Source organism: Bos grunniens, chromosome 7 (assembly GCF_055505025.1).
Source record: "Bos grunniens cultivar Pamir isolate PY7600 chromosome 7, Bosgru_T2T1.0, whole genome shotgun sequence".
Classification (NCBI taxonomy): domain Eukaryota; kingdom Metazoa; phylum Chordata; class Mammalia; order Artiodactyla; family Bovidae; genus Bos; species Bos grunniens.
Genome location: NC_141171.1, coordinates 4,736,937 through 4,758,510, shown reverse-complemented (window position 1 = coordinate 4,758,510; position 21,574 = coordinate 4,736,937). Strand labels below are relative to the sequence as shown.

Here is a 21,574-nt window from a genome sequence, read left to right as displayed (position 1 = left end):
TCTGGTTTGTACAGGGGTTGAGTCAGGGGGTAGAAATGTCAGAGTGAAAGGGACCCCCAGTTGAACTAAAGTGCAAGTCCCACTCCAGTCAGCCAAAGAATCCTGAGCAATGGTTCTCCGCAGTACCACCAGACATCCATCTGGGCCAACGACGATGCGGGTGGATTGCTGCTCTCAAAGAACTGGCTTTCTCTGCACCCAGATACATTGCCCGGGAATGCTAATTGCTCCCCCAACAGAGAGAGGCACGAGGTGTGATTAGCGTCATGGAATGGGGGTCTGACAGTCTTTGGGGTCCTACTGGAACCTTTCAGTTGGGAACAACAGTGACAAGGTCCTGCAGGATTTATTGCCCCAAGCTGTATTGTCCTGAAAAAGGGATATCATGCATCCCACGCCCATAGGGTCTGAAGTCCACTCAAGTGGGAATGGTACCACCTGGGCTTCTGGCTTACCTGCCACGAAAGTGTAACAACTGCTCTTGTTTAAGGCTTGGACAGAATATTTAATCCATTCCAACCAGGCATTTGTCTTCCCATATCCAGTCTTGATCTCTGTGGTTTGGTGTAAATCCTTCACCTCTACCATGGTGACCTTAGTAGGGTCATTGGGAACTGGGGGTTGAATTGGTTCAGAAGTTTTGCATCTGTGGCACTAATTAGGAGGTAATTTTTAACAAGTTTAATAGTTAATCTTCCCAGTGGATCTCTCCCAGATATGTCTGCCCCTAGCCCATACCAGGGCTTCCCTGGTGGCTCAGACAGTAAAGAATCTGCCTGCAATCCCTGGGTTGGGAGGATCCCCTGGAGGAGGGCATAGCAACCCACTACAGTATTCTTGCCTGGAGAATCCCCATGAACAGAGGAGCCTGGCGGGCTATAGTCCTTGGGGTTGCAAAGAGTCAGACAAGACTGAGCAACTAAGCACAGCACAGTCCATACCAATGCTCAAGAGATGGACTGGTTTTCCCTGGTTTTGTCATTAATAGGAGTGGGTTATGTTGTAGATTCCCACAATCATCTCCGGGTACCCCTCCTTGTCAGGGATAATCTATCTTTTAGTTCCGCTAGGGTGAGAGCTGCTTTAAGTGGCTCAGCCGTATAACCCCCATTCTGGGTAATCCACCATACTTTGGCCCAACTAGAGCAGGGGAGTTGGTGTGGATCATTTCCTGACATGCCCCATACTGATTCAGGACAAAGGTACTTATGTTCTATAGATAGCTGTGTAGGTTATCACAAGGGAAGACCTGGCAAGCATCAGATTTCACAGTTAGGGGATCCCTGCTTGTGGTCACATTAATAATTAAGTTGATCAGGTAAGGGCTGCCCCCAACAATCTACATCTTGGTATACAGAATGACCAAGACGGGTATTAAAGTCTTTTCGAAGTCAGCTGTGTAAGATTGGGATGTTGGACCACGGACTGTTGCTCCTCTTGATTAGGGGATTCAGTCCCTTTGACTCGCATGTAATGAGTCCAACCTTTCTCTGCAGTGCAAACAGCTGTTTCAGTTGTAAGCAGCATCTGGTAAGGTCCTTCCCAGGCGGCTCAGGTTTGTCTTCCTTCCAGGTCTTTATCAGGATATGATCACCAGGCCAAAGAAGATGCACCAGAAATCCAAGGGGTGGGTCCTGACACAAGAGGCCCTGCAACCTAAGAGAAGACAGAGTAGAGGAGAGGCCAAGTATATAGTTTCTCAGAAATTGGTCTTTATTTCCACAGTTGACAGGTCAGCAGTTTGACCCAAATATGGTAACCCGTACAGCATCTCATACGGGGATCATCGAATATCCTTATAAGGGGCAGTTCTGATTCTGAGAAGAGCAACTGGGAGGCACTTGGTCCAGGGAAGTTCGGTTCCTAACATTAATTTAGTTATTCGTTTCTTTAGTGTCTGGATTATCCTTTCTACCTTTCCTTAGGAAGTTATTCCCATTTTATCCCCAGACTTTTTGTACTCCTTAACAGGAGTAGAAATAAAATGATTTCCATTATTTGAATCTATGTTCTCAGTTAATCCAAAGCAGGGAATTATGACCTCTCATAGTATCTTAGTTACGTTGCTAGCCATGGCAGTTGACAACGGGATGGCTTCAACCCCATTAGTTAAATGGTCTGCTATTACTAAGAGGCACCTGAGGCGACCAGCTCGAGGCATCCTCTGTATAGTCGACCTGGATACTCTGAAATGGCCTCAGACTCAGGTTTTTCCCCACCGAGGGCTGTTTTTTTTTTTAAACACTAGTTTATTTACCTTTCTGCAAGTAATACAACTTTCATTCAGCTGTTTAGCGATGGTATATATACCTTTGTTATCCATAAACTCTTAAGGCAGATTCACACAGGGCGTGTGGGTCCCAATGACTTCCTCTATGTAACTTGAGTTAACAGTTCTCTCATAATCAGTTTTGAGAGCATCTCTTTTCCGTCAGGTAGAAGCCATTTCCCTTCAGAGGTTTTAGAGGCTCCCAGCTTGGCCAATTGTTCTTCTTCCTGGGGTTTGAAAACCGGGGCAATGGAAGGAGGAGGATGGACGGGGATAGGATGGAAATTCGGGGCCTCTGACCTGAGGGCCGTCTCTTTAGCAACTCCATCTGCCAGTCTGATTCTCTGTGTCTCCATAGAATGTCCCCGCTGGTGTCCAGGTATATGTACTACTGCTATTCCCTTGAGTAACATTAAGCTTTCCAGCACCTGGGTGATTAACTCTTTATGAATTAGGTCCCATCCCTTGCTATTAATAAGGCCACATTCAGTGCAAATCTTTCTGAAGGTATGTACCACAGCAAAGCCATATTGAGAGTCTGTGTAGATGGTTTCCGCTTTTCTTTTAGGAATTTTAAGGCTTGGATAAGGGCAAATAATTCACATATCTGGGCAGACCAAGTGTCAGGTAATCTTTCTGATTCAATAACTGTGGATCGCTCCCCATCTGTAATAGAGTACCCGTTGTGTCTTTTCCCTTCCAGCACTGGGAGGAGCCATCTACAGAGAGCTGAAACGCTGTGGAAAAAGGAATTTCCTTGAGGTCAGGTCGAACTTTAGTCTGGTCATCTATGAGATCTACACAGTGATGTTCCACAGGACCCATGTTTCAACTCTGGTCAAGAATTCGGCTGGGTTTCGACAGGTGTCAGTAGTGAGGGCTAGATCATCTCTTTCCAATAGGATAGCTTCATACTTCAGTATCCTGGAATCAGTTAGCCACCTTCCTACCTTCCGATGGAGAATTTCCCTGCCCGGATGTGGTGTGATGACAATCACTGCCCCACCAAATGTCCATTTTCTACTTTGCTCAGTTAATATCACCGTTGCTGCTACTGATTGAATACATTTAGGCCGACCCCCAGTTGCTGAGTCTAGTAACTTACATAAATACACCGCCAGTTGCCTCTCACCTCCGTGTGCCTGGGTCAAGACTCCTAGGCAGTCCCCTTATCTACATTAACATATAGACAGAAAGGTTTTTCTAATGAGGGGAGTACCAGCACAGGGGCAGTGATCAAGGCTTGTTTGAGGGTATCTATTAACAAGAACTGTACAAAAAAGATCTTCACGACCCAGATAATCACGATGGTGTGATCACTGACCTAGAGCCAGACATCCTGGAATGTGAAGTCAAGTGGGCCTTAGAAAGCATCACTACGAACAAAGCTAGTGGAGGTGATGGAATTCCAGTTGAGCTATTTCAAAACCTGAAAAATGATGCTGTGAAAGTGCTGCACTCAATATGCCAGCAAATTTGGAAAACTCAGCAGTGGCCACAGGACTGGAAAAGTCAGTTTTCATTCCAATCCCAAAGAAAGGCAATGCCAAAGAATGCTCAAACTACCGCACAATTGCACTCATCTCACACGCTAGTAAAGTAACCCTCAAAATTCTCCAAGCCAGGCTTCAGCAATATGTGAACCGTGAACTTCCTGATGTTCAAGCTGGTTTTAGAAAAGGACGAGGAACCAGAGATCAAATTGCTAACATCTGCTGGATCATGGAAAAAGCAAGAGAGTTCCAGAAAAACATCTATTTCTACTTTATTGACTATGCCAAAGCCTTTGACTGTGTGGATCACAATAAACTGTGGACAATTCTGAAAGAGATGGGAATACCAGACCTCTTGACCTGCCTCTTGAGAAATTTGTATGCAGTTCAGGAAGCAACAGTTAGAACTGGACATGGAACAACAGACTGCTTCCAAATAGGAAAAGGAGTACATCAAGGCTGTATATTGTCACCCTGTTTATGTAACTTCTATGCAGAGTACATCATGAGAAATGCTGGGCTGCAAGAAGCACAAGCTGGAATCAAGATTGCCGGGAGAAATATCAATAACCTCAGATATGCAGATGACACCACCCTTATGGCAGAAAGTGAAGAGGAACTCAAAAGCCTCTTAATGAAAGTGAAAGTGGAGAGTGAAAAACTTGGCTTAAAGCTCAACATTCAGAAAATGAAGATCATGGCATCTGGTCCTATCACTTCATGGTAAATAGATGGGGAAACAGTGGAAAGAGTGTCAGACTTTATTTTTCGGGGCTCCAGGATCACTGAAGATGGTGACTGCAGCCATGAAATTAAAAGATGCTTACTCCTTGGAAGAAGAGTTATGACCAACCTAGATAGCATATTCAAAAGCAGAGACATTACTTTGCCAACAAAGGTCTGTCTAGTCGAGGCTATGGTTTTTCCTGTGGTCATGTATGGATGTGAGAGTTGGACTGTGAAGAAAGCTGAGCACCAAAGAATTGATCCTTTTGAACTGTGGTGTTGGAGAAGACTTTTGAGAGTCCCTTGGACTGCAAGGAGATCCAACCAGTCCATTCTGAAGGAGATCAACCCTGGGATCTCTTTGGAAGGAATGATGCTAAAGCTGAAACTCCAGTACTTTGGCCACCTCATGGGAAGAGTTGACTCATTGGAAAAGACTGATGCTGGGAGGGATTGGGGGCAGGCGGAGAAGGGGATGACAGAGGATGAGATGGCTTGGATGGCATCACTGACTTGATGGACGTGAGTCTGAGTGAACTCCGGGAGTTGGTGATGGACAGGGAGGCCTGGCATGCTGCAATTCATGGGATTGCGAAGAGTCGGACACGACTGAGCGACTGAACTGAACTGAACTGATTAACTGTATTTCCTCAGGCCTCCAGAAGACAGGGTCAGCTTCTTCCTCCAAGAGATTGAGATATAGGTCTTTGGTTTTGAGTGTATAGCAATCTGTCCGTAACCTACAGTACCCAGTTAATCCTAAGAACTTCCTGAGTTCCCTTTTTGTGCTTGGAAGGGGCATATGGGTACTCCCTGAGAGTCATTTCGGGCCGTCTCCGTTTCCCTTCACTGATCAAATGTCCCAAATACTTGACTTCTTTTTCAACAAACTGTAATCTGGTGTTGGAGACCCTCAGGCCCTGCTGTACTAGAAAATTAAGTAAGCCTGTGTTAGTACTGGTGACCCCTTCCTTGTTTTCCCATCACCTACATATTGAAGGAGTCTTAAGGGAAGGGGGTACCTCAGGTTTTTCTAGTACCTGTTCGAGGACTTGCCCAAAAAACTTGGGTGACTCGGTAAATCCTTAGCAAAGGTCTCTCCAGTGGTCTTGTTGCTCCCTTCCAGTTTGAGGATCTTCCCATTCAAAGGCAAATAGGTCTCTACCGTTCTCAGCTAAAGGTCAAGTCCAAAAGGCATCTTCTGGGTCTACAACACTAAACCACTGATGATTATGAGATATTTTGCTGAGGAGTATATAAGGGTTGGGAACCACAGGGTGTCTACTTCAGAGTAGTTCTCGGTTTACTACCCTCAAATCCTGAAATAATCTATAGGATCCATCAGGTTTTCTTATTGGTAGTATTGGACTATTGAATGGGGACATGCAGGGTTCAAGGAGGCCATCACAGAGCAGGCCTTCTATAACAGGTTCTAATCTGAATCTCCCTTCCAGGGGTGTAGGATACTGTCTTCTGTTTCCCTTTTATCCTTAAGCTCAGTGTGAATCGGGGGAATATTTAGTCCCCTGTGGTTTTCTTCCCTGGTCCAGATGTCAGGGAGAATCTTCTTTTCCTCCTGAGCAGATAGAAAGTTAAGTGAGACTCGAATTTTCTTGTGAGTGATTGTTAACACGATTCACTTATGGCAGAAAGTGAAGGAGAACTAAAGAGCCTCTTGATGAAAGTGAAAGAGGAGAGTGAAAAAGTTGGCTTAAAACTCAGCATTCAGAAAACTAAGATCATGGCAACTGGTCCCATCACTTCATGGCAAATAGTTGGGAAATAGTGGCAGACTTTATTTTGGGGGGGGGCTTCAAAATCATTGCAGATGGTGACTGCAGCCATGGAATTAAAAGACACTTAATCCTTGGAAGAAAAGCTATGACCAACCTATGACCAACCAACAGCATATTCAAAAGCAGAGACATTACTTTGCCAGCAAAGGTCTGTCTAGTCAAAGCTATGGTTTTTCCAGTAGTCATGTATGGATGTGAGAGTTGGACTTGAAAGAAAGCTGAGCACCAAAGAATTGATGCTTTTGAACTGTGGTGTTGGAGAAGACGGTCGCAAGTCCCTTGGACTGCAAGGAGATCAAACCAGTCAATCCTAAAGGAAGTCAGTCCTGAATATTCATTGGAAGGACTGATGCTGAAGCTGAAACTCCAATACTTTGGCCACCTGATGCGCAGAACTGATTCCTTGGAAAAGACCCTGATGCTGGGAAAGAGTGAAGGCGGGAGAGGGACGACAGAGGACAAGATGGTTGGATGGCATCTCCGACTCAATGGACATGAGTTTGAGTAAGCTCTGGGAGTTGGTGGTGGACAGGGAAGCCTGGCGTGATGCAGACCATGGGGTCGCAAAGAGGCGGACACGACTGAGCGACTGTACTGAACTGATTCCTAGTTTAGTCATTAGGACTAAATTAGTCCCCTTGGGCACAAAGAGGAATTCTGTCTGAGTCTGCATAGTCTTATACTTGAGTCTCTTTAAAGACAGGAACATTGAAACCTTCCCCTTTTACCCCTGAGACTAACAAATGCTCATTGGACAGAGGTAGGTAAGGAGGGTGACATGTCAGAGAGGAACGTGCCACTCCAGAGTCGATCAGGAAGGTGACCTCCTCTTTCTCAGGTCCTACCTCTAAATTTATCAAGAGCTGTTGGTAGGACCCTTCAATGTATAAGAGCTCCTGACCCCTCCATTCCTCATCAAAGTCATGAGAGGTATCACTTTTTCTTTTTTCCTCGACTGAGGACAAAGGCATCCCTCTTGAAATGTCCCTCCTTCCCACACCTGTAGCACTTGATTTCCCCTGGATCCCGCTTCCATTAAATCTTCCTGGAGGTGGTCTTTGTTTTTGATTCTTGGGGCCACCTCTTCCCTGAGTGACCTGTTCTATGGTGGTAAGCATAATCTTAGTTTTCTGTTTTTCTTCATCCCTCCATACATATACTTCTGGGCTTCTCTTAATAATTCTAAACTTTTATCTTTCCAATTGTCTAACTTCTGGAATTTCTTAGACATATATGGCCAACTGTTAGTTACAAAACGAATTTTAACATACGTTGGCCAAGAGGATCATCTAAATTCGATCCAGAGTATTTTCTTATTTAGTCTTTCAATCTATTCAGCTGGCCCTTCATCTTTTCCTTGCTGTATATCAAAGGACTTAGTAACATTTTGGAATCAGGGAACTCTCTGATCCCTTTTATAATTAGGTCCCTGAGATCTCTCGTATGACCCTCTGTTCAGGACTGTTATTATTCCATTGTGGTTCTTGGTTAGGAAATTTTACTCCAGCTGCTAAGACATTTGGGCCAGCTAAGTGTTCCCTTTCCCGAGTGGCCATCACTGCTGTCCAAATCATTGATCTTTCCTCTCTGGAAAACAGAATGCCTAAAATAGATATAAGCTCAGCCCACTTGAAAATTTGAGGGCCTAAAAATTGATCTAACTGGTTTGCGACCCCAGGGGGATTCTCTAATAAGGGCTTCAGTTCTTTCTTCAATTCTCAAACCTCAGAGCTCCTAAGAAGGGGTTGTTCACAAATCCAATTCCCCTTCCTCCTAGGGGACCCTCTTGGAGGGGTTAGAGGGCCTAAGGTTCCTGTCTTTCAGGAGGGAAGGGTAAATTTTGAATGTCCCTTTTACATTGTTCTATGTCCTTCCTCAACTGAGGAAGTGAGGGATGTAGTGCTGGAGAGGGCTCCGAGGCTATGATGGCCAGCTTGAGTTCTCTCTCTTCTGTTATTTCCTCTCCTACGGCAGTTTAGGCTATTCCTGGGGCAGTTAAGGCTATAGGCTTCCTGAGTTATAAGGGGGAGGCAAATAGTCGAGAGGATCCCACTTACTATTTTCCCTCTCCTTGTTTTAACCTAGTTCCATCTTTAAGGGGAATAGAACCACCAGCCCCTTTCTCCAACAAAGAGCATAATCTATTTCTTCCTGGGCAACTGGACTCTTGTCATTAACATACTGTACAAGCAATTGGCAGATCTAATCTTCATCAAACCCAAACTTAGGCCAAAATACTGTTGGTTTCAATATAGGTTCTTGAGTCCAAAAGAAACAGCAATACTTTATCATCTGTTGTTTCTTTTTCCCTTTCATCATAGGACTATCTCCCCAGTATTGGAGTGTGCGTCCTAGGGGACTGTCTAGGGGAATCTCGTTGTTGGTCTTTCTCTCCTCGGAATCCTTCCTGCCTATAGAAAATTCTTATTCCCCATCCCTATTGTCTGATTGTGTGCTCTTGATTAGAGCCTCAACCCCCCTTTTCTTTCTTCGGAGGTTTCTTGCACTCTTCCAGAGTCACTTCGACTGTCTCTGGCCGTTTCCCTCAAGGGAGAACTATGCCAGAGGAGAGTATATTTCTGCTCTTAGCTTCTTAGCTACTGGCTGGTTGGTATAAGCCCCGGATTAGGTCGGAAAAGACTGCCTTATGCCATATGAAATCACCAAAGGATATTAAGGGAACTATGGATCAGGACTCCACACTCGCTTCCACACACAGGTCCCATGCACACAAGACAGCCTCCGGGATGATCCGGCCACCAAGGAAATACTTTGTCACCTCTTGTGACATTTCTTAGAGCTTTCCAGGTGACGCTGGTGGTAAAGAACCCACATCCCAATGCAGGAGACCTAAGAGACTCCGGTTGGATCCCTGGAGGGCATAGCAACCCACTCCAGTATTCTTCCCTGGAGAATCCCCATGGACAGAGGAGTCTGCAGGGCAACACAGTCCATAGGGTCGCACGGAGTCGGACACGACTGAAGCGACTTAGCACGCACGTGACGTTTCCTACCTTGGTCCCTGCAGGGAGTAACCTGGTCGCCAGTGTGCCTGCCTGGGCCCCTCCCCTGCGTTGCCGATGGACTTCCGACCCGGAGTCCACTGTCAACCCAAGGGGTAGCAGATTTCCCCTCCCTGGAGGCCACCATAACGAAACAGTGGGATGCATCTCCTGGGGTGGGGAGGAGCGTTCATTCGACCCCTCCAGATGACATGGATCCCAGACGAGCCCCCAAATAGTTGGAAATGTCCTCCGCCGGAGCCGCGCGCTCCGAAAATGGATTGGCAAGGCAAACTTTACTTTTGCAGAAGGATGCACAACCAGCATGTGTGACCGGCGAGCACACTGAGTGGGAAGCCCGCTCTGTTTAGCGTGGTTTCACAAGCTAGCGCGATTGGCTAATTCAAGGGACGGGCGAGAACAGTGAACCAGCTAGGTGGGGGAGGGGTCGCCATGTGCAATTTGTTTACACGAACTTGAAGTGAAAGTGAAGTCGCTCAGTCGTGTCCGACTCTTTGCGACCCTATGGACTGTAGCCTACAACGCTCCTCCGTCCAAGGGATTTTCCAGGCAAGAGTACTGGAGTGGGTTGCCATTTCCTTCTCCAATACGAACTTAGAGACTACAAAAAGGCATGGTTTTCCTAAGAAGGAAGCTGATTATATCCTTTTATTGAAAAGGTTACGTTATTCCTACGTCCCTTCCCGGTTCTGGACTGCCGCAGAGTTCAGCTTTTGCAAACTACGCCGGCGCGAGAGGGACTGTTTGATTGGCTATTTGTTGCGTTGAGCCCGCAAATAGAAGCTACATGTAAGCCCCACCCCTTCCTGCCACGCCTCCACTCACGCAAGTCGGCCCTGGGCACGTCGCCGCCACGCGCGCGCTCGCACGCAGGGTGCGTGGTGACGTTACGGCGGCGCGGGCGCCATCCCGGAAGCGCGAGCAAGGCCGCCAGATGTGCAGGTGCTACTGCCAGCGACGCCCGGGCCGAGTTCTGGGTGGGGCTGGGGACGCAGGGGCCTCTGGGGATCCAGGCCGGGTTGGGCGCGGTCTCCGGGCTGTCGTGGGGTGGGGCGCGCCGCTGGCAACATCTGGGCACCCCTCCTGCGCACAGGCCTCAGTTTCCCCGTCTGCGCAGTGGATGCGCGGGTGGCGCTGTGGGCAGGATCCGGATCCGCGACGCGAGAGTTGGGGCCACTTGTATTCAGGCTGTGCCTTGTCTCCAAAACCGGGCGTTGGCCTGTTCGGGCCTCAGTTTCCCGGTTTCACAAGGGCGGGGCATGAGAGGATTGGGGAGCCCCGCCCCACTCGCAGGTTTTGCTGAGCTTGTGCAGCCCTTTTAAATTCTGTTAAAAGACCTGGGTGGAGTAGCGGCCCCTTCCCGCACTGGTGTGTGACCTTGCGCAATGGAGCCCACCCCTGTGTTGCCCTCGGAGGGGTAGTGTCTGCCTTGTAGGGGGAATTGGGGATTAAATGAAGTGCTGTACAAGTGTTTGTTCTTACTCTTGGAAGCACTGGGGAGGCCATCCTTAGATTTCTTCACGCTGCCCTCGGAGAAGCTCCCTGCCCGGAACCCAGCGCCTCTTATCACTGTTGGTTTCGGTCTCACAAACAGCGTTGTGAGATTCTAATTCTTTGTTATTCCTACTTTGTGGATGACAGATTTAAGAGGTGAGATGACTTTTCCAAGGTCACACAGCCTCCCTCTCTGCGTGTTTTCCCCATAAATGTATTTGGAGCAGGACCAGAGCCTATGCTGGGTCATTTCCACCCTGTATATAGGCCAGACTAACAGTTGGGGAAGGCTTCCTCCACGAGGCATCTGGTGGGAGAGTGTGCCTTGAATCCCTCAGCCCTCACATCTGGGAGCCAGAGACAGGAAAGAGCCCTGCTTTGAAGCAGAACCATTTTCCACAGGTCCAAATGCTGTGCCTGCCAGGCTCTAGCTGCACACGACTAGCACACGACTCTCCTTTGAGAGCCCAAGTGTCCCCTTTATACATGATCTTCTTTGGAAATGTGGAGGGTGTTGGTGTCCATACCTGGCACGGAGTAGGAGCTCAGTAAGCATGGTGACTGGCGCTGGAGGGTGAGGGGAGGGGGGGAGTTATATTTCATCAGGTGTGACAGTTTACCTTGAGAAGGCACATGGGGGCTGCAAACCAATAGCCAGATTCAGCACAAAGAGAAATGTACTCTTGGCCTCTATGGGGTAAATATTAGTTGTTGACATTTGTAAATGAGGTGATTTCACAGGGACAAGAAATCCATGTTTTGGTTTTTTCTTTTTTCTTTTTTTCTGGAAAGAGTCAGAAGTCTGGCAGGAATCAGGGACAGTAAGAAGCAGCTGTCTTGTCAGAGGTAGATCTGAACATCCAGGTCTCGCCTTTGTGGATCCTATGGGCCGCGGGCATTTGAGTTGTGACCCGTGGTTACTGGTTGTGTGTCAATGGCCCAGTACCTCAGTCTCTGAGCATCATTTTCCTCATACATAAATAAGGATGATAGCAGTTGCTGGTGTTTGAAATTGGTGTCTTGTTTAGCATAGAGTTGCTGTTCAATAAAGAGGAGGGTAGACGTGGACTCTGAAAGCCCTTCCTGATCCTGTGCATGAATCTTAACCAGTTGCAAGTGGGCTTTTCTGTTGGCCATTAAATGTGCAGATCCCAGAGCCAAGCTATGTCAGGGTTCTGGGTTTTTCCTGAATCTCCTCAGGAGGGCCAGTGCTGAAGCTGTGGCCCCTCCTGCCCTAGCATGGTCTTGGAAGTCCCCACCTGCTGGGGTGTAATCTGTGTGCCAGAGAAGCTGGGAGCTGCAGAGCCATCTGGGTTGCTGGGGCTCACTGCCTGGCTTTAAGTTGCTAATAGAAGTCCAGCTTCAGAGCTGAGTTTGAAAATTTCTGTTTTGCTCTCACCAAATTAAATTCTGGCAATCCCTTGCTGTGAGATGGGTTCTGGGCTTGGCTCTGGAGAAAGCAGCAAGCCAGAAAGACATGCCTTTGTTCTGCTGCAGCTGACACTGTGGGGGTGACTGGCAAATGGGTCACCTGATAACTAAAATAATTTCAGGAAAAGATGAGACAGTGGAACCATTTAAAAAGGTGAAGTGATGAGAGTGACCAGAGTGGGGGGTCTTTTGGGAGAGAAGGCATTGCGGGGGGGGTGATGAGGGGACAGCCATATATGTTCTCACAGTGGGGACAGCAGGTGCAAAGGCAGGGGCGTGTGGGAGGAGGGTGGCAGATCTATGCAGGAGGAAGTTGCCTGTGACTTTGGGCACATGGGAATTGGGGATGTGGAGGTAGAAGGGGTGATGGGATTCTGATGTGCTTGGGTACAAGTTATAAATATGAACTCCAGTGATTCTCAAAACACTTCTGAATTTCTGGGATGACAAAGCTGAGGCTCAGGTGGCATGACCCACTTCATGTGGCTTGCGGGGTAGCCAGACCCTCTTATCCATCCCACCTCCCCCACTTCTGATGCAGACCAAAAATTCTTTCTTCCTGCCTGTTTCAGGCAGCGGAGGAGGAGGAAGAGATGGACCCCCCGGACTCGGCCTCGAGGGTCTTCTGTAGCCGCATCCTGAGCATGGTGAATGCGGACGATGTCAGCGCCATCATCCTGGCCCAGAAGAACATGTGAGTGAGGCCAGGGGCCCTGGGTCCCCGGCGTGGGAAGGAATCCACTTGCTGGCCAACATTCTTGCCCTGCCCGCCTCTACCCTGGTCCCACACTGGTGATAAAATGAAGGAAGTGAGCAAATCTTCTGGCTGGCTCCAAAGTAAATTCCTTCCTGGCCTGGAGGCGAGGCCTTGGCACAGGAAGCGGGGCCCAGGGACAGTTTTGCAGCTGTGGACAGTTTGGCGGGGGCCGCAGCAGCTCCTAGCCTGAGGCCTGGGGCGGGGAGACTTGGGTTGAGGGGAGGATAAGGAAGGGGCTGTGGGATTTAAGGGAGCCATGGCTCACTTCCTGTTGGGCGCCTGTTCTCAGAGCCAAGGCTGTCTCTGCAGTGCATGCGGGGTCACTTGGAAGCTCTAGGAATGACCTTTGCCCTCTTTGGGGCTTGGCACTGTAGCCACCACAACTTCCCCCTAATTCCAGCATGCTCTCTGACACAATCTTGGGGTGGAATCAGTCTCCTGGGGCTTTATCTTTGTGTCTTGAAGCTAAAAGTTCTTCATTCCACTTATGGCACAGCAGGGACCTGATACCTTGCCTTTCTCGTCCTGTGACAAGGGTGCTGGCTCTGCCTGGTCTCGGCAGCGCCCATCTCCCTCCTGGGTCTTAGGGTCAGATTCAGACCTGGCCCTGGGGGACCCCCAGGCTGACAGGAGACAAAATCAGACTTGAACCTTCCTGGCCTCAGGGTATCAGGACCGGAGCAGAGAAAGAACCTGGGGAAGCAGGAGAGTCAAAGAGTCTGCTTGAGGGAGAGGGTGAAGGCTACATGAGAAGGGCACCCTTGAGGAGGGTTTTGAAAGCTAAATAGGAGTTTGCTAGCTGTCTCAGACACCAGGTAGAGCTCTGCAGGACATGGGAATGATGTACACCGAGGTCACGGAGCAGGAAAAGGCCTAGCAGGATCAGTTGGCAGGGCCCTGGAGGCTGAGCAGAGGAGTCGGTGCCCTTTTTCTGCTGTCAGGCTGGACCGCTTTGAAAAGACCAACGAGATGCTGCTCAACTTCAACAACCTGTCAAGTGCCCGCCTGCAGCAGATGAACGAGCGCTTCCTGCACCACACAAGGACCCTGGTGGAGATGAAACGGGACTTGGACAGCATCTTCCGCAGGATCAGGTGGGTGCTCCCCCTCCAGCCTCCGCCTCCCACTCCATGCTTCAGGTTCCTCTCCTCTTCCATGAGGGCCGTCCTCTCCACATAGCAGGGTGGGAGACTCAGCTTGTTTGTTTCATAAGGCTTCACCACACACTTAGTATTGGAGAAGGACTGAAAACCTTAGAGTTTCTGAACTTAAGTTTTATTTCTTTTTGAACATGCAACATAGCACCAGACCCATACTGCAAAAGGTAGGCCAGAGCAGACAGTGAAAGGCTAGCCTCCTGTCCGCCTTGGCCTCCACCCAGGTCTTCTTTCAAGAGAAAAATGAGATTCCCGGGGTTTGTGGGTGCTCCTCGAGCCGGTTTCCATGAGAACAGGGAAAGACTGTCCAAGTCCCCAGCCACACAGAACGCTTGACACCCGCACCCCCAGAGCTCACACTGCTGTTGACAGCTGGGCTCCTGGGCCCAGAACCAGCTACAGTGGCATTTCTGGCCGACCGTGCCGCTTCTGCTATTTCAGGAGCAGCCACGTCTGCTGGCAGAGTAGGTGCCACAGATTGAGGGCAACAGGTTGGAGCAAGTTCTACGCAGAAATCACGCAACAGGCCAGATAGATGCTACATAACAGGGCCTGTTTTCTGGGGCTTCTCACCAGGCTGACCGCCCACGTGTGGTGTCGCAGGGATGGGGCTAGAGCAGGAACCCCAAAGGTTGATGTGTATCTGGGTCACTCAGTGAAGGTGGAAGTGTTAGTCAGCAAGTTGTGTTTGACTCTCTGCAACACCATGGACTGTAGCCTGCCAGGCTGCTCTGTCCATGGAATTCTCCAGGCCAGAATACTGGAGTGGGTTGCCATTTCCTTTTCCAGGGAGTCTTCCCGACCCAGGGATAGAACCCGAGTCTCCCACATTGCAGGTAGATTCTTTACCGTCTGAGCCACCAGGGAAGCCCTGATGTCCCTCGGGAAGGAGATGAGTGTGTCTGCCCAGGCAGGGACGCCGCAACAGTGATACTCTGGGGGACGGTTTGGGGCACGGTGCTGGCTGACCAGAGTCAAGGCTGAGAGGCTGTTCTGAAGGTCCTTTTGTAACTCTTTGTAAACAGAATTGCAGTGAAAAAAGTGAAAATCTCAGTTGCTCAGTCATGTCCGACTCTGCGACCCCAGGGACTGCAGCCCGCCAGGCTCCTCGTCCATGGGATTTCCCAGGCAAGGTTACTGGAGTAGGTAGCCATTCCCTTCTCCAAGGGATCTTCCCGACCCAGGTCTCCTGCATTGCAGGCGGGTTCTTTACCATCTGAGTCACCAGGGAAGCCCAAGCAGAACTGCATTACTTCAGGTACGAAGAAAAAACCAGCAGTTAAAAAAGGGCAACAGGTGCCTCTCTGTGAACTTCAGTTTAATGAGTGCCGGTGTTTGGGGCATGGACAGGCAGGCCCTCCTGGCCTCTGTACAGACATCCTCACCCCAGGATGGAAAGACAGGCTGGGACAAGTCCCCAGAGGAGTGGCTGTTGAGGTGAGGGGAAGGGGAGCCTCCTGGAAGGTGGTCCTGGTAGAAGAGGGTCAGACATGAGGCATTACAGGTGGGGGCCGGACCCAGCACTAAGGCCGTGTGGAAGCTGGGCGACAGCAGAACAGTAGCTGCCACCCATCATGGGGGTCGGAGGGCAGGCTGAGCGCCCAGCCCCCTCCAGCCTGGAGCAGTGAATGGGGGTCGGAGGGCAGGCTGAGTGCCCAGCCCCGCTCCAGCCTGGGAGCAGTGAGCAGGGGGGCCCTGGCCTGCACCAGGCCCAGCCTGTCTCCTCAGCAGGCTCAGCCCTGTGTGCCTTCCCTTCCCCAACAGGACACTGAAAGGGAAGCTGGCCAGACAGCACCCGGAGGCCTTCAGCCGTAAGTGTCACCCAGAACTCCTGCATCCCACTTCTGGGCTCTGCACCCTTTGATGTCAGTGCCCTCAGCCCAGGGCTGGCTTCTGGAATGTACCCCAAGGGCTGACAGCAGGCCCAGGCCCTGGTGGGTCATGGGTCCAGAGAGACGTGGGGCAGGGGTCTGGCCTGGTCTTCTTGGCAACCTGCAGAGCAGGTGTTGAGATCAGAATCTCCTCCTTCGGCAGAGGTCATAACAACGGGGTGCTGACAAGGCTGATAGTCCTTAAAAAAAAAAAAAGGATGACAGTCCTTAGCCCAGTGAGTGTCATGCACCCACTGCGAGGCAGGCTGTTACCCGTAGCCACCTGTGAGGTGGGGGCTGTGCCCAGAGGGGCAGTGACTTGGCAGCGGAAGCACAGCATCATCCATGCCGAGCCTCACTTTACCCAGTCTGCTGAATGGGCCAAAAGCTCCCCACCACAGGGCTGCTGAAACCACAGGCACAAAGGCAATGCCATCGTTCCCCAGTTTATAGAGCGGGGAGCTGAGGCACAGGCAGGTGAGGGGCCAGGCCCAGGTGACACAGTCAAGAGGGCAGAGCCAGGCTCAGGCTCACCGCCCAGGGCCCATGTAGGCCAGACTCTGGAGAACCTGAGTCCTTACCTCACTTCACCTTGAAGAGAGGCCTCTCACCTGCCAAGGCCTCAGTTTCCTCCTCTGTAAAATGAACAAAGTCCTGTCCTGTGGGGTGGAGATAGCTGTCAGGGGTCATGGGCCCAATTAATCCCTCGTCACAGTGCCCAGTGATGACAGTGACTCAGCCAACTCTTGGGTCGTCTTCCCCCAGACATCCCAGAGGCATCTCTCCTGGAGGACGAAGATGAAGACCCCATTCCGCCTAGCACCACCACCACCATCGCCACCTCAGAACAGAGCACAGGCTCGTGTGACACCAGTCCCGACACTGTCTCACCCTCCCTCAGCCCTGGCTTTGAGGACCTGTCCCACATCCGGCCTGGTTCCCCTGCCATCAACGGTCGCAGCCATACAGATGACGAGGAGATGCCGGGCGAGTAGCCCTGCTCCCAGGAGCTCCGAGGGGGTCTCAGGGCAGCAGCAGCGTCACTCTCCAGATGTCTGAAGTGGCAATGGAGAACCCTGCCTCGAGATACTCAGCTTTGCCACCCTAGTCTGTCATTTAGGGCTTGCTGAGGGGACAAGGCTCCCTCCTTAGAATTCCTGGGGATCTTTCATTCCTCCTCCTTCCTCACTGAGAACATCTTTTCTGTAGATTCCTCTATCAAACTGGGGATGACCAGTCCATCTGGAGTTGGGCTGGGCACAGGGAGCTTTTCCAGAGTCAGGCCTTAGGTCTACTCTGAACAACACTTCAAGCTTCCCAGAGACCAGAGCCAGATGTCCCCTGCCCCAGCCCCCTGGTCAGAGCCCCCTCAAGACAGTCAAGCACTGTCATCCGAGTCCACCCAGCCCACCCCTGCGCCTACTGGTTCTGGTCTTCTTGCCCCTTCCTCCAATGAGAGTACTGAATCCTTTCTCCAATCATTATCTCAAGGAGGTTTCTGAAACAGTTGTAGAAGGCTCAAGACAGAGATTAGCCATCCACTCAGCCCCAAGCCTGTTTCTCTGACCAGAGGTGTAGACCTCTAGAGCCTAACAAGCCTCTCCTAGGGCCTTTGTGGAGCAAGCCGAGCAACGTTGGAGAACAGAGTTAAGTGGAATATTTTTGTACCCGATGTTTACAGATGCTGTTGGGAAGTTATCAATAAAGAGACTCTGTTACTAAAAAGGGGAGGTGCATCTAACAGTGACTTCCTTCCATCCCTGGGCCCAGCATCCCAAAACAGGGACAGGTGCTGCACGTGGGACAGGCTGGCTGTGGAGCGCCAGGCACCACTGGCCTAGGAGGAGGTGGGGCTGCTTTGGGTCGGGGTCCCCAGTGGTGACAGCCACAACGACCCCACTTCCTATCACCACAGAGGCCTTCCCACTGCTCACATCATTTCCTTACTTCCTTGAATAACTCCTCTAAATCTCAGCCCCAAAGTGGGCTCCTCAGGAAGCTAGATGGGATAGCATTCCCCATCAGACACTGTCACAGAGTCCCCTCATCTTTGAAGCACTTTCCATTAAGTTATTAAAGGTCTCTTCCCAGACCTCAGAGTGTCTACATTTGCCTGGTCCATAGGGGGCGCCGGGAAGTGGTCAATGAAGAAGGTACCCTGAGCAACGGCTCCACTGTAAAGAAGCCCCGTACAGTGCAGACGTGGGTTCCATCCCTGGGTCAGGAAGATTCCTTGGAGGAGAGCATGGCAATCCACTCCAGTATTCTTGCCTGGAAAATCCCATGGACAGGGGTCTGACAGGCTACTGTCTACAGGGACAGAGTCAGACACGACTGAAGCGATTTAGCACAGCACGCTGCCAAATCCACGGGTAACTTCGTCCTCACTTGTTCCCAGCGCTCAGCACTTTTTAACTTCTTCCGTCCCAGAAACAAGACCTTGGGTCCCACCTCATTTCCTTGAGGGAATACACCAACCCCACCTGCCCTCGGTGCTCCTGTACGCACCCGCCCTGATACCCACTTATGCACAGCAGCCAGAGAGCCTCCAGTGGCTCCAGGGGTCTAGCCCCCGCGCCGCCTCCCGCCTCGACTCCTGCGTCTTTGGACCTGCGGCTTAATTCCTTTCCTTCAGCACAAAGGTCTCTCCTAATCTGTTTAAATATCTCCGGAGCACCCGCTATGTGCGGGCCGTCTTCCAGGAGGTTTGGAGACAGGGCAGTAACACCTGGAAAGGTGCGGCAGTCTTACTACGTGACCCGATGGGTGGGGCTCACAGCCGGAAGCTAGCGGGCCAAGGTCCCACTCAGGCGCCGCGACTTCGTTCGCCAGCACCCACCATGGGGGCGGGGCGGGGCACGACGCACGGCGCGGATTGTGACGCAAGCACGCAGCGTGCTCGGTGCGCAGGCGCTTTCGGCGGCGAATCGGCGGTTTCCGGTTCCGCCGCCCTCTTTCTCTTCAACCAGGCGGCAGAGCAGGTTGGTGGTGGAGGCCTTGCGGGTTGGCGCTGGGCCGGATTGGTTTGTAGGGTGCGGGGGACTATGGGGGCCCAGGGAACGGAGGCGGCGGCCTGAAGTCCGTGTAGGCGGGCCAGGTTCTGCGGGGTGGTTTAGCAAGGCACGTTGGGCCGGGTTCCGGTCCCGAACTGGGCCCCGCGAGGGAAATCGGCATTTGGAAGGGGAGCTTGCCCGCTCTGCCGGCCCCAGCTATCTGAGGAGGCCTTGGGGAGAGCGTGTGTCCTTCGGGTATGATCCAATTTAATGCGGAGGGGTATTAACTGTCAATTTTTCTCGTGGCGGAAACCGTGCCAGTCCCTTCGAAAATATGAAGCCCCTCAGCTGGGTTTCTGTCGCCTTTTTCTAAGTCTGTAAAGAGAGTCTGGTAGTAGCAACTGTTTTCTTGGAAAATGAAAACGATACCTCTGTAAACACGTACCAGGCACGTGGTTAGCAGTTGTTATTTATGGATTGGATAAAACGCAGGAAGTGTGGTCTGAGCATTCGGGTGTAACCCAGAAGGAAGCCGGAGTTATGGGTGTCTGAGCTTGGTATTGGAGAGGAAAAGGGATTGTAGGGAGGAAGGTGTGCGTGTTGGGATGCTACTAAGATGAGATTCCCACCCAGGCTGCAGGAAGAGCAGGGGCTGGTGAGGAGAGGAAGGGTGGGACCTTCAGACCACGCTTGGAGAAAATATGCTTGGCAGGGTGGTGCCCTAAAGTTGAAGATGCAGGCTCAGATGGGCAGAAGGAACCAGGCAGTGAGGTGGGCCTGCCGTTGAGGTCGAGGCATGCATGGGGCTGGCTTGGACTAAACCTGGTCAGCCTGTGAGCTGGGGCTGCTCAGACCTTTAGCAATCACCACTCCCCCCATCCATGCTAACCCTGTCTCCCCAGCAGGCGCAGAGATGCAGATCTTTGTGAAGACCCTGACGGGCAAGACCATCACCCTTGAGGTCGAGCCCAGTGACACCATTGAGAATGTCAAAGCCAAAATCCAAGACAAGGAGGGTGAGTTGGGCTGAGTCTGAGTGCTGCACCCAGTAGGAACCTCAGCCCTGGGTTTCTGCTGTCCTGTGTGCAATGGGTGCTGGGCTTCAACAGATCTCAGCCATGCCAGTGTTCCCCAGTGTCATCTTGGGAAGGCAGCTTGCCCTTCCCACCTCAGTTTCCCTTTTGACAGATTGGGGTAATCCTGGCACAGCCTTGTGGTGGCGGTGGGTGGGGCACGGCGGGAGCTGCCAGCAGTGTGCTTGCAAGAGCCTCTGTAATGGAGGTCCTCTCTCCTTAGGCATCCCACCTGACCAGCAGCGGCTGATCTTCGCGGGCAAACAGCTGGAGGACGGCCGCACTCTGTCAGATTACAATATCCAGAAAGGTACGGGGTGCGGTGGCTAGCAGGGCCTCAGCGAGGCCTAGTACCCAGGATGCAATGCTGACAGTCTGTCACCAGGAGGGAGCTGTAGAGGAGGGTGGTCCTTAAGGTGGGGATCAGATGGCGCTAGGGAGTGTTGCTCTGTAAAGTGCTCTTTTCATTGCTGAAAAGCGTCTCCATCAGTTTTCCGAATGCCCATGGTTTCTCATGTTCTTAGTCACTTTTCTTTTAAGGCCTGTGTGTGTGTATTAATGTTACAAGTATTGTAAAGGAAATCACCACTTTTTCCCTAGCAAAATAAAAGGTTATCCTTGCATCTCTCAGAAATTGCCTTGCCTGTGGGGAAACCGAGGTGGATACCACTGTTGGTGTATATTTATATTAGTCTCCGATTTCGTGAGGGCTGGTGACATGACAAGGTGCAGGTTCTGTGGGGTGGCATGTCCATGTGCACATACCCAAGGGGTTCTGATGTAGCCCCATCATACTTGATAAGCTGTGGTCTGGAGGGCCCTGGAGGCTGCCCTCCACCCGCGGGACTGAGGTGGTGAGGCTAGGCTCCGACAGTGTCTCTGCCCTTCATTTCCTGTAGAGTCCACCCTGCACTTGGTGCTTCGTCTGCGAGGCGGCATCATCGAGCCTTCCCTCCGCCAGCTCGCTCAGAAGTACAACTGCGACAAGATGATCTGCCGCAAGTATGTGCTCACGTGCGGGGGCGGGGGCCGCCCTGGGCGTGGGCCGGATGCGCCCTCACCCTCCCTGGTGTCCTTGCACAGGTGTTACGCCCGCCTGCACCCCCGTGCTGTCAACTGCCGCAAGAAGAAGTGCGGCCACACCAACAACCTGCGCCCCAAGAAGAAGGTCAAATAAAGCTCTTCCACCTGCTTCTCCTTTGCCCGCAGGGCGGCCTCCTGCCCAAGCCCCGTGGTCCTGGGCCTCAATAAAGTTTCCCTTTCGTTGACTGGAGCAGTAATTGGTGTCCCTGTGGCTGGTCTGTCCAGTGAGGGGGGGGGGTGACTTCTCGATGTGGACATCTATGGGACTTCGTGTCACTCAGCTCTTCATAGACCTTGGGGGTCCTGGGTCCTGAGTTCCAGTTGTCTTATCTGTAAATTGGACCATGGTCCCTGCCCTTCACATCTGAAGTTGTCAGAACCACAGCACAAGGAAGTCTCAGACCTGGC

General features: G+C 51.2%; 2 protein-coding genes and 1 long non-coding RNA gene across 23 annotated transcripts; 2 read left to right on the top strand and 1 right to left on the bottom strand.

Annotated features, from left to right (window-relative positions):
- Positions 1-10,213: 10,213 nt before the first annotated feature.
- KXD1 (KxDL motif containing 1) lies at positions 10,214-17,742 on the top strand. Of its 13 annotated transcripts, none has more exons than XR_015166458.1 (6): positions 10,214-10,249; positions 12,805-12,926; positions 13,931-14,083; positions 15,172-15,404; positions 15,911-15,957; positions 16,783-17,742. XR_015166458.1 is itself a non-coding variant. In XM_086408336.1 (6 exons), the coding sequence occupies exons 2-6, from the start codon at positions 12,826-12,828 to the stop codon at positions 16,817-16,819; spliced, it is 396 nt and encodes a 131-aa protein (XP_086264462.1). In that variant the 5' UTR covers positions 10,214-10,249; positions 12,805-12,825; the 3' UTR covers positions 16,820-17,742. The 13 variants fall into 13 exon arrangements, 12 of the variants coding, with proteins under 12 accessions (XP_086264462.1, XP_086264465.1, XP_086264461.1 ...); XM_086408336.1 differs by having other exon boundaries at positions 15,347-15,404; XM_086408339.1 differs by having other exon boundaries at positions 10,214-10,284; positions 15,347-15,404.
- LOC147368083 (uncharacterized) lies at positions 15,444-18,896 on the bottom strand. Of its 2 annotated transcripts, none has more exons than XR_015166459.1 (2): positions 18,542-18,896; positions 15,444-16,217 (listed from the first exon to the last, which is right to left on the bottom strand). It is a non-coding gene; the product is annotated as an uncharacterized LOC147368083 (long non-coding RNA). The 2 variants fall into 2 exon arrangements; XR_015166460.1 differs by lacking the exon at positions 18,542-18,896 and adding an exon at positions 16,599-16,895.
- Positions 18,897-18,968: 72 nt separating this feature from the next.
- UBA52 (ubiquitin A-52 residue ribosomal protein fusion product 1) lies at positions 18,969-21,363 on the top strand. 8 transcript variants are annotated; one of them, XM_086408346.1, is made up of 5 exons: positions 18,969-18,998; positions 19,916-20,026; positions 20,307-20,393; positions 20,983-21,085; positions 21,167-21,363. In XM_086408346.1, exons 2-5 carry the CDS (start codon positions 19,924-19,926, stop codon positions 21,258-21,260), a joined length of 387 nt encoding a protein of 128 aa, XP_086264472.1. In that variant the 5' UTR covers positions 18,969-18,998; positions 19,916-19,923; the 3' UTR covers positions 21,261-21,363. The 8 variants fall into 8 exon arrangements, with proteins under 8 accessions (XP_086264472.1, XP_086264471.1, XP_086264479.1 ...); XM_086408345.1 differs by having other exon boundaries at positions 19,913-20,026; XM_086408353.1 differs by having other exon boundaries at positions 18,969-19,040.
- The last annotated feature ends 211 nt before the right edge of the window (positions 21,364-21,574 follow it).